The 14,881-nt window shown below is 47.8% G+C and overlaps 1 protein-coding gene across 1 annotated transcript in view; it reads left to right on the forward strand.

Moving 5' to 3' along the window:
- Positions 1-11,201: 11,201 nt before the first annotated feature.
- Positions 11,202-14,881, forward strand: part of ANK2 (ankyrin 2) — a gene marked incomplete at its 5' end in the record, with an annotated part of 222,690 nt that continues 219,010 nt past the window's right edge. The window contains one exon of the mRNA XM_084263021.1: positions 11,202-11,282. Within this exon, the coding sequence (XP_084119147.1) occupies positions 11,202-11,282 (81 nt within the window). The remainder of the gene's footprint in view (positions 11,283-14,881) is intronic.

Consider the following 14,881-nt stretch of genomic DNA (forward strand, 5'->3'; position numbering starts at 1 on the left):
GATGCACATTGTGATGTTAGAACTGATGTTTATACTTCAGACTCGTCATCAATTTGATTTTTAAATCTGACTTGCAAGTTGTTCCATATCGTGAGCAAGTCCTGTCTAACAGGGGGCTGGAGCACCTCTCCATTGAAGCCAGGCTGGGACAACTGGGCTGGTTCAGCCTGGAGAAGAGAAGGCTGCGGGGGGCCATAAGGCCTTTCAGTCTTTAAAGGGGTCCTACAGGAGAGTGGGAGAGGGGCTGTCACCAGGGAGTGCAGGGACAGGACGGGGGCAATGGCTTCAAGCTGGCAGAGGGCAGGGTTGGGTTAGACGTTAGGAAGGAATTCTTCCCTCTGAGGGTGGGGAGGCCCTGGCACAGGGTGCCCAGAGAGGCTGTGGGAGCCCCTGGATCCCTGGCAGGGCTCAAGGCCGGGCTGGATGGGGCTTTGGGCACCCTGGGATGGTGAGGGTGTCCCTGCCCATGGCAGGGGCTGGAACTAGGTGGGCTTTGAGGTTCCTTCCAGCCCAAAGCATTCTACGATTCTAAGTGTAACTGAAAGCCTATGACTATGGGTTTTTATTTTTTTTTTGAGAGAAACAGTAAGATTCTAGCATTAGGAAAGGTCAGCGTTCTAAGTGTCCATCATCTCTAGGAACAAACAACATTCATTTCTTCTGTATTTGAGAATTTTGACCTGAAAAGATTTGTTGCTTAAAGATGATTGAATGAGGTATGCCCTGTGCAGATGTGGGTTTTTTTCATTGTCTTACACTTTAATTTGCGGGGTAGGTAGGCTGTTGGGTAAGGTTGTTTTAGAATTACCCCACTCCAGCATGCATTTTAAGACTGTCATGGTATGGAAAAGCACCTAAATGGGATGAAATGCTTCACTGAAGTGAAACTTGACTGAAGGCTGTCCTCAGCTGAGGACAGAGCTGTCAGTGGTGGTCCTGAAACTCAATTTCTTCTGTGCAATCTGCCAGCACCACTCAGAGCAGCCTCTGGGACCTGGAGGGTCTGGTTCTGTCAGCTGTGGCTGCCTGCATAGCTTTACAAGCAAAATAAAAGCATCATATCATAGAATCATAGAGTGCTTTGGCTTGGGAGGAAACTCAAAGGTCATCTAGTTCCAACCCCCTGCCATGGGTAGGGGCACCCTCACTAGCCCAGGGCGCTCTGCCACAGAGGTCTGGTATGAATGTGCTGAGAACATCATCTAAGTCTTACTATTTTTTCTTCTAATATTATGAAATTGGTTATTTGGAAAACGTGTCCTTCATTGAGCACATGTTGGTACAGTTCCAAAGAAGCTGTTTTCTAATGGGATGGGTTTTCAGTGGAAGAACGTCAGGTTGGTGTGCTGAAGTGCTCTTTGACAGCAAGGGAAGAATAAATGCTTTCTTAAATGTTACTCCAGGTTTTGTTGCTAAATATATAGACATGCAATTTTTGTCTGAAAGTTAGAGGAAGTGTTTTTTCACTCAAGGCAAGAAACTGTCCCAGATATTTGACTAAAACACTTCAAAATGGAAGGCTGTGGGAAAAAATGGAGTGTGGGAAGATGCCAGTATAGACAGACTTACAACAGGAAGATTTTTAGGGGGAAGCTGTTGTACAAGGTATTTTCATAGAATGATAGAATTATAGAATGGTCAGGGTTGGAAGGGACCTTAAAGATCATCAAGGCCCAGTCCCCTACCACCAGCCCAGGCTGCTCAAGGCCCCATCCAACCCGGCCTGGAACAGCTCCAGGGAGGGGGCAGCCAGCACCTCCCTGGGCACCCTGTGCCAGGGCCTCACCCCCCGCACAGAGAAGAATTTCTTCCTAAGATCCAATCTAAATCTCCCCCCTTCCAATTTGAAACCAACCCCTTCATCCTGTCACTCCCTGTCCTTCTAAAAAGTCCCTCCCCATCTTTCCTGTAGGCCCCCCCAGACTTCAGGTACTGAATACAGTGATACAGTGATTTTATTCATGCGGGTTTTTCTCCTGCAGCAGTAAAATCTTACAAAAGATCAACTGACTTAGCAGAACGTCTTCTCTGCTGTGCAGAGCCCCGTGCTGTAAGGGGCTGCTTTGTGTGTCTGAATCATTTCCTCTGCTCGTGGGTGGACTCAAACTGCTGTGGTGTCCTGCACTGATAGTTCTCTCTGGAGTTCACAGAACCAGTTTGTAACAGGATGTGTTGAGTTGTTATATCCCTGTGACAGTGGGGCTGGCACCTGGGGCTGAGCAGTTGGATACAGTAGCTTTGGAGCTGCTTGGTGAGCTCCGGGGGAAATCAGGGTTTTGCTCTAGTAATGATTAATAAAATGCAAAGGAGCTGGTGTCAGTTTTGGGATTAAATCAAAAGAGCTTGTGTTTCCTCATCTTCCTGGGGAGTATATATATATATTTTCAGTTAATTAGCCTTTTTTTTTCCCCTTTCTGAAACAGTTTTTGCTGGCCCTCTTGTGTGTTGAACAAGTTTCTGACGGTGTGTTTGATATCACCAAGTAAAGGCTGTGTACCTAAGATACAAGGTCAGTGAGAATGGCAGCGACTGTCGAATCGGAACATCTTGCACTCTCATCCTGTGTTACATTTGAGTCCTTGCTCATTCTTTGAATATAAACTTAAAAACTACACTGAAAGGGCTTAACTGAATGTGTGGAGTTAGAAGATGCTTTTGTAACCTTGGTTTTGCCCATCATGCTATGGTCTCTGTTCCACACACCCTTAGCCCTTTTCCCAGCAGCTCCAGCTGCAGTCAGAGCACAAACCGGACGATGTGTGTTCAGTGAACAGCTGTTCAATTACTCGCTGCCTCCTCTTTATTCCATTTGGGGCCCTAGGCCTTATTTACAACATGTTGTTCAAACCCCTCTTCAAAGACAGGATTATTATTCCCTTGAGGGCTCATCTGTAGTGCTCACCAAGGTCATATCCAGAGTGCTGAAAGTTTAATTAATTAATTTTCATTACATCCCCGTTAGATGTAGAGACACAAATACTCCTATTCAATAGATGGGATGCTGAAAGAGAAGTGGTCTCCAAAAGTCTGGACTATGTTTGGACTCTTAGGTCAGGAGACCAGGGTTTTTTGCTTTTCAGCAAACTCCATCACACTGATCCCAGTTATAAACTGTCTTGTTGGCTTTGACTGTTCCTGAGAGTTTTTAACCCTTTGCAGAATAGGTCACAAGATGCCTAATGAACATCCAGATAATGAGAAACATTGCTGTGAGCAGCTTGTTTTTGAGCACGTCTGTATGAAGTGTCATGTCAAGGACAGAAGTATCAGCATGAATCCTGTTGTCTGTTAAGTTCAGTTGTCCCAGCTGTGAAGCCACCACCCCGTTCTTGGTCCTACAGTGCCCTAGCCCACGTCTTCCAATTTCTCTAAAAACATTTCCTGATTGTAGATCAATTCCCCCCCACCCCCGTTTTTGTGGGACACTAAGGCTTTAGGATGCACTGACTCTTCTTTATTTCTGCTAAAAATATGACCCTTTTCTCTTGCAGTTTGTGCATGTGAAATGATGCCTGTTTCATAGGACCCGTAATAGAAACATTTATTTTTATTTTCCTTTTTAACTGATTGCAGATTTCACTTCTGGTAATCTTTGCTTTTGCAGGTGAACACACAAAACCTCAACTACTGTAGTCCAAAATAAAACATGAGTTAACAGCTACCCTAAAAATTCAAGGCGTAAGGGAAGAATGCTGCTGGCTGGAGAAAGGCCATGGTGAATGTCTGGTTACTATAGCAATCACCATAGAGCACGCGACCAGCATGATGATTGTGAGGTACTTAATAGCCTTGTCTCTTGCATAAGTTTGATGTCTTCTAAACAAAGGTGTTATGTGAGGTCACATACACTCAATTGTAACTGCCAGATGGATGGATAACACAAATGATCTATTTGCAGCTCCCACCGGGCAGAGAACTGCACATTCATAGAGTCACAGAATCACAGAGAGTTAAGGGCTGGAAGGGACCTTAAAGAGCATCCAGTCCCACCCCTGCCATGGGCAGGAACACCTCTCACCAGCCCAGGCTGCTCAAGGCCCCAGCCAACCCGGCCTGGGACACTTCCAGGGAGGGGGCAGCCAGCACCTCCCTGGGCACCCTGTGCCAGGGCCTCACCCCCCGCACAGAGAAGAATTTCTTCCTAAGATCCAATCTAAATCAACCCCCTTCCAATTTAAACCCATCCCACTCATCCTGTCACTCCAGGCCCTTCTGAAACGCCCCTCCCCAGCTTTCCTGTAGCCCCTTCAGGTACTGGAAGATCTCCCTGGAGCTTTCTCCTCTCCAGGCTGAACCACCCCAGCTCTCTCAGTCTGGCTTCACAGCAGAGCTGCTCCAGCTCTCTGATCATCTTCATGGCCTCCTCTGGACCCGTTCCAACAGCTCCATGCCCTTATGGTGGGGACTCCAAAACTGGACCCAGCACTCCAGGTGGGGTTGTAGAGCAGAGCAGAGGGGCAGAATCCCATCCCTCGACCTGCTGGCCATGCTCCTTTGGATGCAGCCCAGGATGTGGTGGGCTTTCTGGGCTATGAGAGCATTGTTGGCTCATGTGTAGCTTCTCTTCCACCAGCACCCCCAAGTCCTTCTCTGCAGGGCTGCTCTCTAGCACATCCTCTCCCAGCCTGTACTGATGATGGTAATTGACCTGATGCTGGTGCAGGACCTTGCACGGGGCCTTGTTGAATTTCATGGGCCCACTTCTCTGGCTTGTTCAGGTCCCTCTGGGTGACATCCATCCCGTCCATTCGGTTTATAGGTGTTAATCTACAGCGCACTGCAAATGCAGGGAGGAATTTCTTCTTCCCAGGGTAACACACTTTAAATCTGGCTTTTGCCTCTCAGTCTGTGTGTAAAGCTTTGCTGTGTGAGTGTTTTGTGGAGCACTTCAAGCTATGCAGTCAGTTGTGCCTCTGCAAAACTCCATTGACAATTACAATGCAGCTGACAGTAGAAACATTATACAATGCCAGCAAATAGGAGGTGTTAATACTGAAGGACAAAGTGTTAGGTTTGCATGCTGCATTGCTTCCTCTTTAATGATTGTTTGACTAGGCAGTCTTGCGTTTATTCCAGAATATAGCACTGCTGATTTGACTTTTTTCCACGTTTAAAGGCTGCACCGATCGATCAGATCCTGGGAGGGGGTTTGTAACACTGGAATATTTCAAGTCAACTCTTTGTGACTCTATGGGGAGCCTCCACTCAGAGGTACCTAAAATACTGTTCTTAACCATAATAATCACAGAATCACCAGGTTGGAAAAGCCCTTTAAGCCCATGGAGTCCAACCATCCCTGTCCTGTGCTGACCCAGATCCCTGAGCACCTCATCTCCCCTCTGTTAAACACCCCCAGGGCTGGGGACTCAGCCCCTCCCTGGGCAGCCTGTGCCACAGCCCCACAGCTCTGCCAGGGAAGAACTTTTCCCTCCCAGCTGAGCTGACCCTGCCCTGGGGCAGCTTGAGCCCATTGCCCCTTGTCCCATCTCCTGTCCCCTGGCTGAAGAGACCATCACCCACCTCTCTGCACACTCCTGTCAAGGCAGTGTAGGTGGTGGGAAGGTCTCCTCTCAGCCTAACATTGTATTTGAATCATATTTGAAAAATCTGGAGTGTTGATAGCTCCTTGCCACTTCCACGGAGTGACACTTTTCCTAGAGGATAGGATCAAGAAAGAATAATGCAGTTAAATGTCTGGTTTTTTATATTTTAAAGCACACACACAAGTTGTCGACCGGATCAAACTCGGATGTGAAATTTTCACAACTGGGAAATATTTACCTGTGGAAGAACCACCTTTTCTGTAATCCATGTTTTAGGTATCACTCTGCATCATCAAATATGGTATGTTTAATAGTGAGAGAGTACTATGTACTGTCCCTTTACACCAAGAACACACAGATAGGGATCGTCTTTGTTTTGAGGTTGCTACTGACAGCGGATCCTCACTTGGGGAAACAAGTCACCCAAGTGTATTTCCCATAGAAGTATTTATGGTGTGGAAACCGGCCATGAGAGGAGTTTGTGTTGTGCCAGTGTTAGGAGGCTCAAGAAAATGAAGCAAGCAACTGGAAGGTGCCTCTGCAGTGGGTAGGGAAAGGGGCTGGGCTTGTGCTGCTGTCCACTGTTGGGGTTCTGAAGTCAGAAATGAGGAGTAAAACTGGACCCAGGGATTGTTTAAAAGTAATTTTCTTTCTATCAGTTTTCCTTTTCAGGAGTAATTCAGTGAAAGGATGGAAGTACAGACTGTATTTCTTGGAAGATGGCTTTGTATTCATTTCTTGGTGCTCTGACTATGCTGAGAGAATTCATTACGTGGTCAATCATAGCTGTACGACATACACCCTGAGGAAAGAACAATCATGTGGTTTAGATGCAAACTCTTTGATGCTTCAGTATTTCTTAAACACAACATAACAGCTTCTTTTCATTGGAAAACCATGACACTTGGTTAGAGGAATGGATGGACTAATGTGCTTATTAAGAGATGGCAGTCAGAATTAGTAGAACAAACACAGATTCATCTCTTTGGTCATTATGTGCTTCTCTGTTGTGTGGGGGTTTTTGGTTTGGGTATTTTTACACTTGTTTGGGTTTTTACACTTGTTTGGGTATTTTTACACTTGCTTGGGTATTTTTACACTTGCTTGGGTATTTTTACACTTGCTTGGGTATTTTTACACTTGCTTGGGTATTTTTACACTTGCTTGGGTATTTTTACACTTGTTTGGGGTGTTTTTTGGTGGCTTGTGGTTTTGGGTGTTTGTTTGTTTGCTTGTTTAATTATAATTTAGGCTAGAAACTCAACTTTTCTCCTTGTAAAGATGGTTCATCTCTTCCTCTTCCCTGGTCCTGTTCTTAAGTAGGTATAAGGAAAAGGTCAGGCTGCCTTCAGCATTTTGCTTTAGGTAGCAAATGTCTGGAGTGAAAGGTCCTGCTTTGGTCCCTTATTGGGGCCATCTGGAACTTTGGCAAGTCGGGGCATCACCTGTACCACACCTTGGGCCTCCGTTTCAGGTCCTGCTTGTGTCAGCTGTCACTGTGTGTCCTCAGACACGGGTAACTGAGGGTTTGTGGCCGTACAGTTAATCTGCTCAGTAGCTGTCAGCAGCAGTTGTTGGCAAGTGGTTCCAATGTTGTTCTTCCACTGTAGTTCCTTTTCCATGCTGAGGGTTGGAAGGTATGCTGGGGAAAGTGGAATCAAGTTCACGTAAATAAAGCAGTTAGACCTGGTTGTGGTTTCACCTCCTCTGTCAAGAAATTCAGTCCTTTTCTACCGAAGGAGCACACAGAAGGGAGAATTGGGTTGTGTCCGCTTTGCATTCAACAAGGGAATAAATATTTCCTGTGGTCTCTGAGTCAGGTTTTGTGTATTAAAACCCTGCTTGCTGCTACTGCGAGTGAACTGCAAGAAGGGTGTGGGAGAGGCTGGCCAGGGCTTTGCTAAAGAACTCGAGGAGTCGCTTCATGCTTTCACTGCACGATTTCTGTTCTGCTCCGTGAAGTGAATTGAAGCTGGGGTGGAATCCCCTTCCTCGGAGCTGTGTGAGGGCAGATATGCTGTTAACCCCAAAGGCAGTTCACTGGAATGTGTTCCAGATGTTGGGTGGATTAAGGCGGTTGAGCTAAGCACCTGGACTTGAGTGTGATGAATTCAGGCCTCAGAACAACGTACCGGACAGGGTAAATCCGTGGGAAGCTCCCCCACACTCATCTAGACCCTCATTTACCAGAACTGCCTGATCATACATTACCAGCCACTGATCCCACGCTGGGTTCTGTGGGTTGGAGATATGACATCCCTTTTAGAAACTGCTGAGGGGTGATGTACGTAACTGCGGCCTTCTTCCATGGGAGTTGAAAATGACTTTCCCCTTATAAGTTTGGTTATGTCTATGCGTTTTTTTTCAGCTAATAAGTGCTGTTTTGTGAAGGAAATGCAGTCCACACACTATGGTAGTTTCTTTCTGACTACCTTAGATGAGGAAGAATGCCTTCAGCAGTCCTGAATACTGAGGACTCACTGCAGTCTTGAGCCGGTTTTTGCTTTGAGACAGCTCAGGTGGTTCCTAGGCCTGAGTTTGTGTGGTCCTTAAGCCTACTGTCAGTCTCCACCAGCTGTGATGCCCCGGTTGCTTACATTGGAATGGTTTGGTGCTGGATTTCTGGGACTGGGATACCAAGGGTTCTGCTGTGCTGTTTGCACCTAAAACTCTGTTGCCAAAGGCAAGTGCCCAGTGTCTGGGGACACGAGCTGAGAACAGCTAAGGCGAATGAGGTGGTCGCCCTTCAGTAAATGTGTATGTGTGAGTTTGGGCCGGTTTTATAGCTCCTGTGGATGAGTATTTGAGATAATTGTCACAAAAAGCTTTTCCAGTATATTTTGTGGGTGCTGTTGTACCGTACGCTTGGTTTCTCAGGGTGTGATGTGGAAGTGCAACTCCTGCATACTGACAGGAGGGGGAAGGAAGGGGGGAAAGAACTGTGCAGGTGTGTGTTGGACAGCTTATGGGCTGGTTTCTTACTCGAGGGATCCTGCTCTGTTTGCATACTAGCTTCCTAGCTAATCACTGCTTAGTTCGCTCTGTACCCATCTGGACACTGACCTGTCCTAGGGACCCTGCTTTGGCAGGGAGTTGGACTCAATGGGTTCTGGAGGTCCCTTCCAGCCCCTACAGCTCTGATTCTGTGTTCTTACCTTAGCAGGGGCTTCCAAGAGGATGGGGTATGAACTAGAAAACTCACATAATGAAAATGAAGATTCTCAAACTGTGTCTTTCTCTCTCACTTCTTCCTCATCCCTTTATCCTGGCTGCCTCCCAGGGGTACTAGCCTTGTGCTACTCGCTGTGACTTCCCAGTGACTTCTTCGTGTCACCTTCAATCATAAAGGTCTCTCAGGAAAATCTGGTCCTTTTCTTGGCTGTCACAGGCTTCTATGATCCCGTGTCCTTATTCTTTTCCAGCTGGAAGACCAAGATAAACATAGAATTGAAAATGTAGCGGCAAGCCCCATCTCTTCTAGGGACAGAGGGACAAGTGGAGGATTTGCCTGAGTGTGAAATGGTGTTCTTCATCCCATTTACATCCCTTTGCTGTCACCTCTGAGTTTTCAGAGCCATCGTGTGGGATTTAAATTGTCTTCATTATTAAATTCAGAAATATCAGTGATTTTTTATTTTCGATGCTGCAAGAAGTGTTGTAAGAAAATGCAGGAAGACGTTATGTTATTGCCACACGCTTGGACCATCTGCCTTAATCCAAAGATTGCTTCTTAGAGGGAATAAACTAATGTCAGGCAAGCACTGTAAAGGCTTAGTTTTGTATGGAGGGAAAAAAAAAAGGCCATGGAGGGGGATGAATTTGTGCCAAATGTGTCTGAAACACCAAAGGGGAGAGGACCTCTTTCCTTAAACTGGTGTTCGTGAGCAGAGCTGGTGTCTCTGTCAATGAGAAGGACAACCACATCTTTACCGGTTTCACACACGGTTTCCGTGAACGTCTGACGCTGATAACAAATGACTGGTGTGTGTCTTCCCCAAAATACTCCCTGTGACTGCAGCTCTAATTATGGCATAACAGATGTAGTGTTGTATAGCACCCGCCTTCTGCAAGATTTGTAGCTGCCTTTACTTTTGCATGAGCTGTTTCTTGGAGTGTAGAATTTACTACTGCTAGCAGTAACAAAAAAGTCACTCTTGAAGTAACAAAAATTAGAAGAAAAAAGATTTTGTGATTGTCACACTGCTCGCATTGTTTTTGGGCTGCAGGTGTTGGATGTGTTAGCAGCCAGCAAGATTGTGGGAGAGCATTTTCGTGCCTCGCTGGGTCTTTTCCACTTTCCTCAACCTCTCCTCCGCTGAGTAAGCAGTTGGAGCGACTTTTTGCTTTTGTTCCCCAGCCTTGGCTAGGCTTTGAGAAAGGAGGGGAACTTCCTTGGGTGTTCAGTTCTAAGGGGAACAGTTGAATTAGGGTGGGTTTTTTTCCCTTTTAAGATATTCATCAGAAAGAAGAATTTGCAACTCTCACATGCATTTACATGTGGCTGTTGCTGGTTTATTCTTAAAAACAAAGCAGAGGTGATTTATTTTAGCAGTACAAACTAACGCCTTATGCGTGCTAATCATGCTGCCATTGTCTGTTTTAATGCTGACGGTGAATCATCTCTGAGATGCTGGTCGTGGCCGAACACCTCGCTCCTGTGTGTGCTTTGGGATGAGGAGGGTGTGCGTTTGTCACCTGTGCCTCGCGATGCCAGGCAGGCACTTGTGGCTTCTGTCAGTTTGGAGAAAGGACAGCACAGCCCTTTCTTAACAAGAATACTTTGTTCTGAGCCTCTTTCTTCCTCAGCTCTCTTTATTTCTTTGTTCCTCTATTAAAACAAAGCAAACGACAGACCTCTGCCCAACACGTGTACTGGGCCAGGAATGTCTAAGAGGTGGTACTTGTTCTTTCTGGCAGCTGGAAGAAGTGCATGAGGTGTGTTTTTCATAGAATCATAAAAATCCCAGCCTGGTTTGGGTGGCAAGGGACTTCAAAGGCCACCCTATCCCAGCCCCTGCCATGGGCAGGGACACCCTCGCTGTCCCAGGGTGCCCAAAGCCCCACCCAACCTGGCTTTTCCAGGGCTCCTGAGCAGCCCAGCTCTGCAGAGCTGTGACTGTTCCCCAGGCCTTTCACCCCTGAGAGCTCATTTTAGGCAGGGAGGGACCAGCCAGGCCCAGGTTGGGCTCGATGGGGCAGGTGTCTCCCCCTGTGACCCTTCAAGGCCCCAAGCACCCCTTCATGCTGAAGCCATCCGCATCCCTCCCACCCCAGACCCTAATGCCGTTCTAACAGCGTTTCTCCCTCCAGAGCACCATCAGCCTTCTCTTGAGGCGGAGCCGGCTGTGCCCCGGGGTCGGCCCGGCCTGCGTCCCGCCCCGCGGTGTGGGCCCCGGGGTCGGCCCGGCCTGCGTCCCTCGCGGTGTGGGCCCCGGGGGCGGCCCAGGCTGCCCCCGTGGTGCTCCGGAAAGGCCCGGTCCGCCCGCCTGATCCCCCCCCGCCGGTTCTCCCCGGGGCTCCGGCGGACCCCGCCCCGCCGCCGCCGTTGCTGCGGTAACACTGCTACGCCCGCCCTCGGCGGGTCCCTCCCTCGGCAGGGGCTGGGCGGCTGGAGGTTTTCATGGCACGGCTCGGCACCGGCGAACCTGCCTCGCTAGGATGAACGAGGAGGCAGCCCAGAAGAGCGACGGCGGTGAGAAGTGCAACGGCGGTAATCAGCGGAGGAAAAGGCCCAAGAAGGTGGGGCTGGGGGCCGGGACCCGCCAGGCGGCGGCTGGCGGGGATGGGGGTGCCGAGACGCGCCTCCCGCCCTCTCTCGGCCTTGGTCGGGGCAGCGAGTGGCGGTCTGGGCGAGGGGTGAGTGGCAAGGCGGAGGAGGGTTTTGACGCTGGGGTGGGGGCTCGGTAGGCACCCCGCTGGTACCTCCCGAGCCAGGGTGTGTGCCCCGTCTCAATATGGGCATGGATAGAGTTGCGATAACTGAACCGGGTGGCTCAGCTGAGGGTCCTTCCCCCTGTCCGTCCGTTCTTTTTAATCTCCCTTTCCTTCAGCCGAAGTTGGCTTCGATAGGCAGCGGGTGCCCCTCAGCACGGGGAGCCCCTCAGCGCGGTGGCCTGCGCTCCCCTGAGGGAGGGCGGATTGTTTTGGCAGGAGACATACCAAACCCACTCGCACGCTGCCGCCCCTTGTTCTTCGAGCAGTGAAGGTGCAGGGCTACAAACCTTCACTTCGCCTTTCCAACATGCTGCTTAGATGGAGTCATGGGCTGTTGTAGGGAGAAAGCGTTACCAGCTTGTGTGCCCTCTGTGGCGATTCAGTGATGCTCATGAAAAATAATTGGCTAAAAATGTGAATTGTCCAGCCACACCCAGTTTTCCAGGGCACTTTGTCTGCCCCTCTCAGTTCAACCTGTAAATGGCTGAATCGCAAAGTGTAGCGTGCCTGCTGTTTCATTCCCCTGCTTGAGGTAATTTAACGGCTTTAATTATAGGCAATTATTTATTTCTGTTTGTTTTCTTTCTCTCCTTTAAGAGGAAACATGTCAGTGGTTCTGCATAATTATGACATAAGCAGGTCTACTGTTACTCCCCCCTCCCCAGTAAGCTTAATTGGTATGATGTGAGTTACCCTGCTGAAACGTCTGTGACTGCTTGCAGGGTGAGGAATTACTTTGATACGAGGAGGAATCTAATCTATACAAAATATATTCACTGGTAAATTCTTCAATCCCTTATTTTGTGTGGAAATTTGCACAGCATTTGCATTTCAACCAACATGGTGTATGAGGGAGACAAATCGCTGCAAATGGGAATAATATTTTAAAGCTTCAGGCAGACACACTGAGATATGGGGACTGTTTGCAAGGGTTTGGACATGGTGAGGAAAAGCTGTTTTGAAGTAGGTGACACTATTAGGCCCTGTTTTTAACCACAGAGGGGAAGATTCTGTACGTACAACCATAAGGGCATGAGATTAATCCAGTCTAAGCAAGAAATTGAACAAAAACATCCTCACCCCACCCTGCTGTGCTTGGAATATTGCCTGGATCTCCACACAGCGGGGGATTTTATATAGCATGTTGGCATTTTATTTAAGCACAGCCAAGCAGTAGAGGGAATATCTGCTTCGTCTTACCTTGGAATTTGTGAGGTTTATTTGTGTGGGGATGTAAATCCCTGCGAGGAAGCAAAAAAAATCAGAGGATAAGCGCATACTCCTTGTTTTCATTTGACTGGTAGATAACCTGGGGACAATAGAGTATTAGGGCAGAGGTTTTGAAGGTCTTAGGAACTGAAGTGGATGTTTCCATCTCTTCTTTTTCATCCCTGTACATGTGGTTTCTCATTTTGCCCTTCTTTTCTAAGTGAAGTGGCCCAGAGCCTTTCAAGGTTGAACCACAAGCATGTGCCACAGCTGCCAAGTGAATGCTTAGAAAGCATCCCTGATATCGAGTCTCCAGATTTTGGAGTCTTCCAACAGCTGATGCGCCTTTATTCTTCGTAATCAGTGTTTGGGTCTCTCTTTAAAGTTGTCTCTTACAACTAAAAAATGTTGATCAGGCATTTTCAACTGACAAACGTAAACCAAAAATGGGGTAATCACTCGGTTTGGGTGCAGTAGGTGTTGGGGTGCTTCAGGTCTGGTATTGGGTTAGCTCTCCTGAAACCTTAGTGAAGAAATCCAGTTCCAGGCTTTCATATTCATTTTAAGAATAATTTTCTTTGAAATTATTGTTTTCAAGAATACTTTTTGTGAAATGTAAAAAAATTGATATATTTTTTTAGTGAGACACCTTGGAATAGCAAAGAGTACAAGAATTCCAGATTGAATTCCTCTGCATTTTGACTACGTAGGCACAATTTCTTTTGGGAACAGAGATGAAAGTGCCACGTGCAAGAGCTCCAAACCCAAAAGTAACATAGCCTGTTTTCAGGTCCTGAACTACTTTTGCTGAAGGAAGCTGCATTGCGCCATCCAACGTGCCCTCTATCTGTTCTGTGGAAGTTGATCCCTTTTGTGTGGATAATTAAATATTAATTGAGCCAGATGAGTTTGATCTGTGTATCCCAATACAGAGACAGAGAGAAACATGTTTCGGGCACAGGATTCAGCTGGGTCTCCTCTATTTCAGGAGGGTGAGGGAGCCCTGGGACAGGCTGCCCAGGGGGTGTGGAGTCTCCTTCTCTGCAGAGATTCCAGCCCCATCTGGACACCGACCTGTGTGCCCTGTCCCAGGGACCCTGCTTTGGCAGGGGGTTGGACCCCATGGGCTCTGGAGGTCCCTTCCAGCCCCTACAGCTCTGTGATACTGTGAATACATGTCCTAGCTAGGAAGTGATGTAGGGTTTTCTCTGGTTTTCGCTAGCACCCCAGGGTTTTCTTAAGCACTCACACTTTGAAATGGAAGAAGCTTCAATTTTGCCCTAATACAAGATAGGAAACCTAAAGTTTGTGAAAAAGGGTGAAGATGGCTGCCCACCCAAGCCCAAATCTAATCCTTGCAGTGATGTTGGTGGCTTCGAGCCTTGCAGGTGAGCGGGTGGGCTGCTGGAATAGGTTTGTGAATCCAGTGGTAGGGTGGGGTCCAGTTTTCCTGTGGTACTTTGCTTCCACTTGAGTGACGTGGTGAGAGTTGTGTTCCTTCCGGGGGAGTGAGGGGTAAAATCCCGACAGGTTTCTGCATTCATCCAGTGCTGGTGTCAGAGAACATAGGTTGTGTTCTGCTGGGGGCGGAAGCAGACACAGCGGCCTTGTGTGGAACCCCCCTGAGAGCAGCGTTTGGTGGCGCTGGGCATCTCATCTTGATCGCCAGGGTACCTGTTGTTTGGAAGGGGCAGCATAGTGTGTGAATGTGAATTTAGAACACGTTTCTTTTTGAGGTCTAATGTGGTTTTGGCATGTCCTGTGAAATGTCTTAGTACCAAATTCCTATAACTCCTCTCAGTGTCTTGTTCCGTCCCCCCAGAGAGTGTTTGGGATGAAAAACCACTGCTCTTGGTCATCATTTAGAAAATAAAGCACACACCTGTATCCAGTACAAAAAGCACTAAAGGTGAAGGGGTTCCCAAGGAACCCCAGGTTCCTACTCCGCAGATCATAAAGCACGCACCGCTGAGGGATCGATGCACCAATAATCCACCTATGGCAGATCGCTGGTGTGGCTCATAATGCTCATTCTTTAAAGGAAATTAAAACCTGGGGGTCTTGTACTAGAAAAGACTTGGAGGAAGTTGTAATGCTGATTTAAAGGAAGATAAATCAGACTTCCCCCTGTCCCCATCCCCCTAAGCATCATCTCCTGTTTTAAATGTATCTATGGAAGAAGTGAAATTGGGTGT

Source organism: Gallinula chloropus, assembly GCF_964237585.1.
Source record: "Gallinula chloropus genome assembly, chromosome: 4".
In the NCBI taxonomy this organism is placed as follows: domain Eukaryota; kingdom Metazoa; phylum Chordata; class Aves; order Gruiformes; family Rallidae; genus Gallinula; species Gallinula chloropus.